The sequence below is a fragment of the Cavia porcellus genome, unplaced genomic scaffold (genome assembly GCF_034190915.1).
Source record: "Cavia porcellus strain 051 isolate PalLab524CR breed Dunkin Hartley unplaced genomic scaffold, mCavPor4.1 scaffold_32, whole genome shotgun sequence".
NCBI classification, from domain to species: Eukaryota; Metazoa; Chordata; class Mammalia; order Rodentia; family Caviidae; genus Cavia; species Cavia porcellus.
Window position 1 is genome coordinate 20,138,734 of NW_026947515.1, and position 11,151 is coordinate 20,149,884.

At 55.9% G+C, this 11,151-nt stretch overlaps 1 protein-coding gene and 1 long non-coding RNA gene across 2 annotated transcripts in view; one reads left to right on the plus strand and one right to left on the minus strand.

Moving 5' to 3' along the window:
• Myo15a (myosin XVA) overlaps positions 1-11,129 on the minus strand; it is a 60,918-nt gene extending 49,789 nt beyond the window's left edge. Inside the window, exon 1 of the mRNA XM_063242160.1 lies at positions 923-11,129. Coding sequence (XP_063098230.1) covers positions 923-4,528 — 3,606 coding nt within the window. The 5' untranslated portion in view covers positions 4,529-11,129. The remainder of the gene's footprint in view (positions 1-922) is intronic.
• Positions 2,239-11,151, plus strand: part of LOC134474379 (uncharacterized) — a 30,962-nt gene continuing 22,049 nt past the window's right edge. The window contains exon 1 of the long non-coding RNA XR_010045219.1: positions 2,239-2,320. This is a non-coding gene — a long non-coding RNA (uncharacterized LOC134474379). The remainder of the gene's footprint in view (positions 2,321-11,151) is intronic.

Below are 11,151 nucleotides of genomic sequence, written 5' to 3' on the forward strand. Positions count from 1 at the left end.
GCCAGGCTGCCCCAGTTGCCATTGTCAGGCCCAACTGGCTGGCTGCTCCATGGGGCACCGTCTGAGCAGGCTGAGAAACACCCGCCACCACTGCTTGCCCCGCCCATGCATGGTGTCCCGGGGGAGGCTCCGGTGACCACCTGCTTCCTTCAAGGGCCGTCCAGCATCGGTTCGTGTTCCACTATGAGTGTGGCAACTAGGTACAGGTTGGGCACCCTTCAGGCAGGCTGCCTACCCTGTACCCAACAAGGGCTCCAACCAGACTCCCTGGCTTAGCACCCATTCACTGTGTGCCTCTGAGTTTCAGTTTTCCCACTTTGCACTGAGAAGGCTGAAAAGTTGGGTACTGAGGCCCCCCACACCCCCACCCCCCGTTGTCTAGGATCCTTTGGGCCAGGCTTCTATAAAAGCAACAAAACCCTGAGGGGACAGAGGACTGTAATTTGGGGTGGGTCAGGAGGAGGCACGATCACATGGGCAGGGACACAGGAATCGGCCAGGGCGGATGGGCAAGTTCTGCACTTTGCCCTCAGCTCAGCTGAAACCTCAGTGGGGTACCTGGGGTTGCCTAGGCCAAGATGGTCCAGGGCAGGGCAACTCAGAGCCTGGTCTGGAACTAACCAAGAAAATTCAATTCCTTCCCCAAAGTCATCCAGGAGAAGTTTCCTGCATCTCTGCCATATGTCTGTCTGTGATGGGCATCTCTGGTGCAATAACCAGACTGTAGGAAACCAGGCCTATTTTCCCAACCTTCAGATGGTAGAGTGAGGCCTATGCAGGAAGGCCTGTGCCTCCGGATTGTACCCCTGTGCATGGACCCACACGTGGTGACCTTTCAGCTTGCCGAGGCTCCTCAGGCTACCTCTTGCCCTATTTCCTAGAGCAGAATCCCCAAGCCTTCCCTCTCACCTGGGCCCCATACCTTGTTTTGCCAGCTTTTGGGGTCAACCTCTTTCCAGAGGCCTCTGAGGAACAGGTAGCCAGCTCCAGGGCCTCGGTGTTGAGACTGATGGCGGGCATGTATTTGCGGCCAGGGCAGGTGGGCATCTGCCCGAAGCCAGAGGCGGGGCCGGTGTAGATTGCAGGTTTGGAGCTCTGGTCCATGTTCAGGTTCTGGGGCTGGCTGTTCTGGGGTCTGCGGAGTGGCAGGCCCAGCTCGCTGAAAAGAAGTCAGTTTCCGAACCTGAGGCATGACCACGGCAAAGCGTCCAGGGCAAGCCCGAGATCTCTCACCCGCCTTAGGCAGAGGCCCTGGGGGGCCGGTGGGTGCCAAGGGGGCAGGGGCTCTGGGCAGTGTCTTCCAGCGGCGCCATGGTGGCCATGTGGCCCTTGCCTGGTCACACGTGGCCAGTGGATATGAGAGGCTGAGCCTTAACACCTTCTGCTCTGATGCCACATCCTTGGGAGATGTTAGGATACAAGTTTCTGGCTCTGTTGGTGCCTGGGGTTCCACCCCCAGAGTAGTTTCTTCCGGATGTTCAGGGATGGAGGAGGCTGATTTGGTGAGCTGTCCAGGCCCTGGGTCCTGGTGTCTGCCTGAGATAACACTGGTTGAATCCGAGACTGGGGCTGCAGCCTGGGGAGCCGGAGCCGGCAGGGGGCCCACGTGCTGAAGGAAGGGATTCTTGGGCCGAGAGGATGGCCTGGAAAAGCCTCGAAGGCTACCCACGCCCCCAGGCCAGGGGGAGGGCGGCCGCTGAGTAGGCGACCCATCGCCATCCCAGGTGGGGGCCAGAGGAGGCATGGTCCAGGGAATGTCAGAGTCCTCAGGTTCCTGCGGGCTGTCCCTGTGCTCGGAGGGCCCTGCAGCCACTCTCCAAGGGCCTGTGCTGGGAGGTGGGTGGAAGGGCTGGAGCACTCGAGGCTTCACTGCTCTGCTGGGCGGCTCACTGAGGCGCCGCCACGCGTGCGGGAGGCGCGAGGGTAAGTTGAGGGATCGCTGCCTTGGGCGATGGCCCAGCAGAGGGGGTGGCGAGGCTGGGCGGGGGGAACCCAGCACGGGCGAGTGGGGTGGGCGCAGGCGCCCAGAGGCTCTGTGAGGGGTCAAGGGCTCCCGCAGTGACCGAGGTCGGCGTGGCGGGGGTGGGAAGGGTGGCTGGAACGGGCCCCTGCGGAGGGACAGCTGAGGGGACAGGGGCCCTAGGGGCGACAGGTAGCCTGGACCTGGAAGGTTCCTCAGCGAAGGCTGGGGCGAGGGCGGCGGGGGCCAGGCTCGCCTCCTCGAGGCCAGTGGGGAGGCCCCAGCAAAGCCGAAGGCAGTTCCTGCTTGGCGGCGACGCGAGTCCCGGAACGAGCGCTGGGGCACAGGAAAGGCCAGCAGGTCGGGGGGCACCTCGGGGTTCGCAGGAGGGGGCTCTGCGTAGGCCCACCAGTTTGCGGGTGGCGCGAGGGGCACGTGGGCAGGGGCAGCCCAGGGCGGAGGGTGGTGGCGGAGGGACCCGTAAGGCGAGGCGAGTCGGGGCCGACCGGACAGCTGCGGGGAGAAGGGTGCGGCGGGCGGCGGGCCGGGACTGGGGGGCCGCCGGGGCGCGGGCGGGGAGAGGAGCGCGCTCCAGTGGGAGAGGGCGCGGGGCGCGGGCGCGGGCGCGGGCGCGGGCGGCGGTGAGCGCGGGCGGTGGGAGTTGTTGTTGTTGCGCGCCTGCGGCCCGGCGCGCCTCAGCATGATGGGCGTGTTGGGCCGGTCGGGGTCCATGCCCGCCAGCTTGTAGCCGAAGCGCTTGTAGGCCGCCTCCCTGACCGCGGAGCCGCGCCCTCGGGCCTGCTGGCTGCCCCGGAGCCGCCGGATGGGCTTCTTTTCCGACAGGGTCTTCTTGAGGAACCGCGCCAGCGACGTGGCCGGGCGAGGCGCGGGGCGGCCGAACTCGGGGCTGAAGCCCAGACCGCGGGGGGCCCCGAAGGCAGACAGCGCCCGCTGCAGGTTGCGCTGGCGCGGAGTGAGGAAGGCCCAGTAGGGATGGCTGTAGGGCAGCGCGGCCACTGGAGTCATCTCCTCCTCTTCGTCCTCCTCATCCGCATCCGCCAAGGGCAGTGGGATATCCAGGGAGGGGGGCAGGGGCACGTCCAACTTCTCCTTCCCGAACAGCTTCACTTGCGGCCGTGGAAAGAGGCGGAACTTGCGGATGAGGGACAGCTTGGACCTGGAGGGCTTGTCCATGCCTTGCTGCTCGAAGAAGGCCGAGCTAGGCAGGCGGAAAGAAGTGCCCCGCTGCTCCACTCCTGCCTCTTCCGGCTCCTCCAGTTCCACAATGTCATCCATGGGGTGGGCGTATGGGTTGTGGGGTGACAGGATGGGAGGTGGTACCCAGGGGTACGCGAAGGTTGACTCTTCTGGGTAAAGGTAGGGCGTCACTGGTGGATAGATAGCCTCGTTCCCTCCACCATAGATGCCTTCTGCATAGGGGACATTGTAGGGCACTCCATACGGATCAAGGTAGGGTGCCTCGTAGGGAGTCTCGTACGGCAGGTCATAGGATGGGTAAGGTACGTCGTATGGCGCGTAGGGATCCAGGTAGTAGCTGTAGGGGTAGGCCTCCCCCTCGAGCCTGTCCTGGTAGCTGTAGGGGGATGAGTATCCAGACGGGGGCGCATACGGGGGCTCATAGTCGTCGTAGCCATAGCTGTGGCCTGGGAAAAAGTAGCTGCCATAGTGGTCGGGGAAGTAGTAGTCGTAGGGCTCCTCAGATGGGTATCCATAGGGGTAGTCAGCATAGGGTGGCCAGGCTGGGCTGTAGGGACGATAGCCAGCCAAGTAGGGTTCCTGTTCCTCGTAGCGGTGTAGCGATTGCTGGTCATAGTAGTCGTCACCCTCGCGGTGGTAGTCATAATATTCACCAAGGTCCTGGAAGCCTTCCAGACCATAAAGCGACTTGCGGGAGCCCGCATGCCGGAAGGGTGCTTCATCTTCGAAAGGCAGGAAGCCTACAGGCTCCCCAGAGGAGTAGATGCTGTGGCTGCGGGGAAACCTGCGGAGCCGGCCTCCATGACGCAGGATCTCGGCTCCGGATGGGAAAGGCAGCTTTTGGGAGCCCATTCGGGAGTCGGAGCGCTGGAGCCAGGCATCTAGTGCTGCTTGTTCGCTGCCAGACTCTTCAGCCTTCTTGAGGAGGAACTTCTTGGTGAGCCAGTTAATGGCTGTAGAAGCCTTGCTGAGTGATCGGGCTCGAGGTCGGAGGCGGCCATAGCCCTTCCGGCCTGGGAAGCGTATCACCATAAAGGATGGCTTCTTGCCCTTCATTGCCCGCTTCTTCTTGCCCATGCGCATCTGTGTCATGAGCTTGGATGTGGATTTGAGTACCGTGCGGGCCTTCTTCTTGCGTTTGGTCTTCTGGGGTCCAGTGTGGAGGCCCCAGAAGAAGGCTGATGCACTCCGGAACTGGCCCTTTTTGGAGATCTTGGGTGTGCGGTCTCGGAAGCCCATAAACAGCCGAGATGTACCCTTCAAGCTCCGTTTGGGCTTCTCAGGCTCTGGGGCCTTCTTCCCCTTCTTCCCTTTCTTGGCTTTCTTTTCCTCATCTTCCTCCTTCGCCATGATGGCCTCCTGCTCCTACTGGGCCTGGGGCCTCTGTAACAGGTTCAGGGACTTGGAGACCCAGGGACCTGCGAGGTCTCTTGTCTACAGCTGGACACACGGCCTCCTCTGTCTCCCAACAGCCAGGACTGGCCACAGTGGCTTGGAAAGGGACCAGGCTAGCATTCTGGGAGGGCAGATCCATAATTCATCTCCTGAGGAGCCGCCTTGGGTTTCACCTTTAAGCAGTAGTGGAAAGTTCGTGGGTGTTATTTACCAGGCAGGAAAGCCTGGGGAGGCCTAGGCTGGGGGAACATCCTGGCCTTACAGTCACCATGGCAATGACTGTGCTGACTAAACTCAGGCCCTCGCCGTGTCTCAGCTTGACTCCCCTGGATGCCTGGGTCACTGGGCCCCAAAGAGGCACACTACCTGCCCTAGACCATCCAGTACCCCTGTACTGTGCCTGAAGTACAAAAGGGCCTTCTGAGGCCAGAGTATGACAGCCCATCAGGTCAGGTGGGAGGGGAATCTTGGACCTCCAAGAGGAGGAAGAGAGTGGACAGGAGTAACAGGTAACAGGAGCTGGTGAGCTCTGAGGAGCTGAATAATGCATCTGGGAGAGCCTGGCTGCCACATCACTGAGCAGGGCAAGGTGTGTAAGAGGGGGTAAAGGGGGACTCAGCAGGCCCCCTCTGTAAGCCTCGCCTTTTGCTCACTGTTTCTGCCTATTCATATGATTCTGCTTGTCTTCCCTGAAATTCATGAGCAACTGTGGGAGACCCCGCCATTCAGAGGGGCCAGGGCTAGAGCTAGGGGTGCCCGCTGCAGGTAACCCCTGGGGACAGGATACTGGATGAAAACTAGGGTGATTAGATGGCTTTTTTGGGCAGGGGGCACAGGGAGTGGGGCTCTTGCAGTGTAGATTTTGAGGGGATGGCCACTGTCCCTGTCACCTCTTTCCACGCTGCCCACTTTCCCACCTCTCTGGCTGTTGCTGCTGCTCTTATGAGGAAAAATGAAGGGCAGAGGAGTTGATCTTTCTGAGCTCAGATGGGCAGACACCCACCCCTGCCCCTGCCCCTGCCCTCTGGGAGCTGGTTTCCAGAGTGAGGCCTGGGCCAGGTTTGTTACACAGAGGGATCTCATGGGATTCTCTCAAATGGCCTGTGAGGTAGGAACTGTTCTTAGCCCCATTTTCTAGGTGAGGAAGCCCAGATTCGGAGAGGTAAAGTAACTTGTCCAAAGCCCCTTAGCTTGGGAAGGCAGAACCCAGGTCCAGCAGGGTCCAGAGCTGGCTTCCTAGTCAGGCATCCAGCCTATTTAAGCTCCTAGGTGATGGGCCATCACCCAGGTGGGGAGAAGTCCTTGGGTGGAGTTAGGGGCTTGGCTGAGCTGACCTAGAGCCTGCTCCAGCTAGGAGTTTTAGGGCCTGACTGAGCCACCGAACAAGCCAGAAACACAGCTAGGTCTCCAACAGGGCTTTTGTCTGATGTTTCCAGTGAAGGTCACTCAGGCCATGTCTGTGCTTGGGCCCCTACCTGGATTCTTCAGTCAACCCATTTCTGTCTCTGAAGGTCTTAAAGCCAACATTCTGGTGCCTGGTCATTTGTTTGTTCATCCATTCATTCTTCGTGAGAATCATTGGGTACTGTGTAAACTCTGAGATGCAGTATGAAGGGCACAGCACTGGGCACATTAATGGGTGTATTGTACGGGGTGGATTATATCTTGATCCAAGCTGTTACAAAAGAGGAAAAAGGAAGGAAGAAAGGGAGATGGGAGAAATAAGGAGGAAGAGAAAGAACCATGAGAACACAGAATCCGTGTTTCTCATCCTGGATGCATACACAGAACGGCTGCATAGAGTGCTGCTCACTGCTGCAACTGCCAAGATGCACTGCTGGGTGGCACAGGATGTGGCTGTGAAAAAGCACTGATGGTGTCTGTGCCCTGCTAGGGAAGTGGAATGCAGAGCACTTGTCCATATAGCATTTACACCTTGACTTGTCTTTTTGTAGGAAACTGTATCAGTGGATAGGGAAGTATATTTTTATTTACATATAAAAATACTGCAAATATGTAAGAAACTAATGAGATTGTTCATTTCAATGCAAACCTTTTTATATCCATTTGATTTTTAAATCACATAAATATGTTCTGGTTCAAATGGGCATGCAAAAAAGTAGCACTTAAGGGAGAAAGTGGAAAATAAAAACAAAAAATGAGAAAGTAGGGAAAGTAAGGAAAAGAGAATTGGAGAAAAATGTTGAGACCTGAAACCAGAGTCTAATCCCAACCCAGCCCCACCTGCATGCAACATTTGAGGAAACTGATGCAGAAAAAAGTCAGGGCTGTTCCTTCAGCTCAAAGACATCTCTCAGAGTCACCTTCCACCTGTCCCAGGAGAGGGTCCTTGGCTGGTATTTGTACAAGAGAGAGATGGAGAGCAACCAGGCTAGCCTAAGTTCTGCCTTGAACCCTGAAGTAGTCATCTTTCTGCTTTGAAGCTCCACTGCCCTAACATGCTCACAGAAGCAAGCCTAATTGTACAAGGACATATAGGACTCAAAGACAAAACTTCCTGGATCTGATCCTGAGCCAGTCACACAGCAGCTAAGCTTTGGTCTCTTCTGGTACCTCCTCCTCCTGGGGCTGACAAACCTTAAGGGATAAACACAGCAGGGGTGGGGCTGGCTGGCTGAGGCTTGTTATGGTAGCTGACATTGCCTTCTGTGCTTTGGAAGATGGTCTGGGTGGCTGCTGGCAGCAAGGCCTGCTGAGCTTAGCAACCAGTGAGGGCTTCTTTTTCTGGTGACTCCTGGGTCCCACATCCTTCTGCAGGTCCCAGCTCTTGATGCGGGTGCTGAGAAGTATCAGGAGTAAGTCTCTCACACATTCATCCCTCAGATATTGGCTGCATAACCATGTGCCAAACAAATACTTCCCTAAGTGCTAGGAGGTCATAGGGATTTGAGTAGAGCAAGACATAGTCTCTGTCCTCAGAATTCCCAAGGTCACAGACCTTAAACTAAGGGCCATATCATCCAGAAACACGAAGGTTAAAGCATGACACCAGGTGGGCCAGCACCATGTTGGAGGTCGAGGAAGTTTCCCCTAAGAAGGTGGCCCCGAGCCAAGATCTGAAGGGTAGGAGGGAGTTAATCACATGGAAGAGGGAACAGTGTTCCAGTTAGATAGAAGTGCATATACAAAGACCAAGTGGTGAGAGGGCCTTAAAGAAAAGCCCTATTACTGGAACAGGTGTGTGGAATATGAAGCAGTAGGCAGGGACTGGCCATCATGAGGCTGTGGAGCCTGGGACAGGACTTTGGTCTCTATCTCTTAAGTAGTGGGGGGGCCACAGCAGAGTTGTAAGCTTTTAGGAGTGTTGCAGCTAGATTTGCATTTTAAACGTAATAATAACCAACACTGCCAAGAGTTTCTATGTGTTAGGCTAGGCACTGGAATATCTCACTAGATTTTTACATACATGAGACTGCAGTTCTTGCCATGTAATGTTATCAGTACTAGGGATCGAACTCAACCGTGCGCTTGTAAGGAAGGCACTTAAGCCACTGAGCTAACTCCCCAGCATCTTATCACCTAATGAAGGTCTCTGGGTTTGAGGTTAAATCACTCAGCCAAGAGTCTATGGTGAGGACATGATGGGGACTCTGGCTGCAGGGCCAGAGTTCAGAATTCCATGCCACACAGCTCATTCAGCTATCATTAAAATCCCAAATGGATATATTTATCCTTCTCATTTTAGTTGAGAAAACAGGCTCAGAGAAGTTTACTGAGTGGCCTGAGGCCACACAGTTAGAAACTGGACTTGAGCCCAGTTGGCTTGAGTGTACTTTCAATCACTGCCTTACTTTGCTTTCTTGGAAAGAGGTCTGGAAAATCGTTCTTGGGCCACTGCAGGAAGCTGGTGGGGTTGGAGGGCCTGCAATGAGGACAGGGAGAGGGATAGGTGGCTTGGCTGGGACAGGTCCATAGCGAAGCAGTGTATACATTCAGAGTGAGGTTCAACAGGCTGGCCCTTGATGGGTAGGTGGGGCTGAGTGAGAACACAGTCAGAAGGGCTTAGCTTGGTATAGCTGGACAAGCCAGAGAATGTCTTCCGAGGTGAGGTGGATGATGTGGGACACATCTGCCTGAGACAAGTTTGGGGTGATGGAGACAGAATGCAGCAAAGAATCACAAACATGGTTGTTCCAAAGCCTGGAACGTGGAGGGACAGACATCCTGAAGGTCAGGTGAGACAGAGGAAGGGGATGGGAACTGGCCGGGACGGTCTGGCTCAAGTGCTGTGTATAGAAAGGGGGCTGAGGGGCATGGTCAGTGGGTTAAAAGTGGTCACTGAAGGCTGGGGTGCAGCTCAGTTTTAGAGCCACTTGCCTAGCATGTGGGAGGTCTTAGGTTCTATCCCCAGCATGGGGAGAAGGGGTCAGTTTAACAATGTGTAGCATCACAGGCTGTTTTGGTGACATGCTGGAGGCTGACTGATGAGAATCCTGGGCCTGGGGTGACCAGAGGAGCAGATTCACCTAGGATTCCTAACCTAGGTAAAAGAGGTACATAGAGAAAAAGCCACCTAGAGGACACAGTGAAGTCATCTGAAGGCAAGGACAGTGGCCTCAGGAGAAGCTCGCCTGGCCCAGACCTTGATCTCAGACTTTGAGCCTCCAGAACTTTCTGCTGTTCCAACCACCAGGTATGTGGTGTTCTTAGCCTTAGCTAAGACGAAGTTAGTTGCCAAATCAACTGGACAAATCCAGGTGACAGAGAGGGGGAAAGGTACAATGACATAACAGAGAAAAAGAGAGGGAGAGTGGGTGATCTGAGAAATCAGAGGTACAGGTGAGGTGACCTGGCCCTGGCCTCCATGAGTGTGGGTGGTTGGGAGGATGAGTTTTCAGGCCAGGACTGCACAGCCAGTGAGGAAGAAGTGGAAGGCAGGGCTAGAGGAGACTCTGAAGCAGTTTAGGGGCTGTGGGGGTAAAACCTAGTTCTTGAGGGCAGATGAACTTAAGTTTCTTATCAAAGAGGATTCTGAGATGATGAACTGTGTAATCTAAACTGGAGAGGAGGGACATGAAGAATGAATACACAGATGCTGGACAGACACACAGGTTCTTTCCACATGAGTTTTCTAAAGCTGCAGGCCAGGTTGTCCTCTGGGGTTCTAGCCTGGCACTGAGTATAGTCCTGCTGCCTGGAGACTAGCTGAGTGAAGCTGTAGGCCCCTCCTGTCACAGCCAGGGGAGAGTGAATAATGGGACCAAGGTGGCCAACACGAGCAAGGCCCAACCCGAGTCCAACTGATAGCATGGGTTGGGAACCTTCCAGGTTGCTTAGGGGGCTTTCCAGCCAAGGGCCACTGAGCAGCCGTGTCACTTTGACTTGAGCATGTAGAGCTGAATAGTCCCTCTCATACAGTAGAACTGTGCTGATTACAGATCCAGATAGCCCAGGGCACAATACACAGAGATGTCTCTGACCCCAGCACAAAGAATGAGGCCAGCAAACACGTTCACCCTTGGGTTGGAACATGTGACTGGTACCACGGACTTTAGCCCCAAGTCTGAGGTCCCCAAAATGCTTACTGCATCTGTCACCCTTTCTGAGCTAGCCTGGGTTGGGGGGTGTCAGACAGAACAGGCGTGGATCCAATCTGTGAGCTCAAGGCTCTCCTGACTGCTCACAGGGCTGAGGCCCCACTTGTAAAACCAAGGGTGGGGATGATTGTCACCCTGATAGAAATCCCCCTCTAGCTCTCTATGGCCAAGCTATCTATAGGACATCAGGATAGGGTTGCCAAATAAGACATCAAGCATTTATTTACCTGTCATGGCATCCCAGTCACCAAGGGGACATTATACCTGAAAAAAGAAGGCAGTGTGGCTCAAGGAAGCCTCACAGTGAGTCAGGAAAAGGTCTCAGCTCTGCTGTCCTGTCCTTCCCTGTGACCTGGGAGATCAGTGGCAGACCCCAAAGCTCTGAGTCCCCTTACCTGGGTCCCGTAGCCTGTTCCCTGCCTGCATGCCGCTTGATGGGGGGTCCTGCGTCTGGCCCAGAAACACAGCCAGCCGAGCAGAGCAGCTTGGTCACAGGAGGGAGAGGAGGCCCAGCCCATCACGCCAACCGCCTGGACCCATGTATATTTAATGATGTCTATTATTCCTGTTTTGTCTCTGAAAAGTAGCGAGCAGCTGATGGGAGCAGGGAACAGCCAGGAAAGCTGGGCAGTGGGCTTGTTCCATGTTCCAGCCTGGCCCAGGTCCTCCCTCTACCCGTCCTTATAGCTGCACAGAACCTGTGCCTTCTACCTGCAAAGGCACACTGCTGCAGAAGGCCTTTCCCATGCTCTAGACTCATAGCCGTGTAATTCTGAATGCTTCTGTAGCTTCCCACAGAGAGATAGCACAGCAGTCCTTAGGTGGCACAGCAGGCCCCTCTACCTTTAGCCTGAAGTCACAGGAAATGTAAGCACTCATAGAGAAGTGAGCCTTTCCTGCCACTTCAAAACAGTCATAAGTGCCTCCTGTGAATCCTTCCCATGCTGCAGCTGGGCCTGGTCTTCAGAGGGGCATACCAGGCCATCGGCAGGCCCTCATCAGCCCTCCTGGAACTGTCCC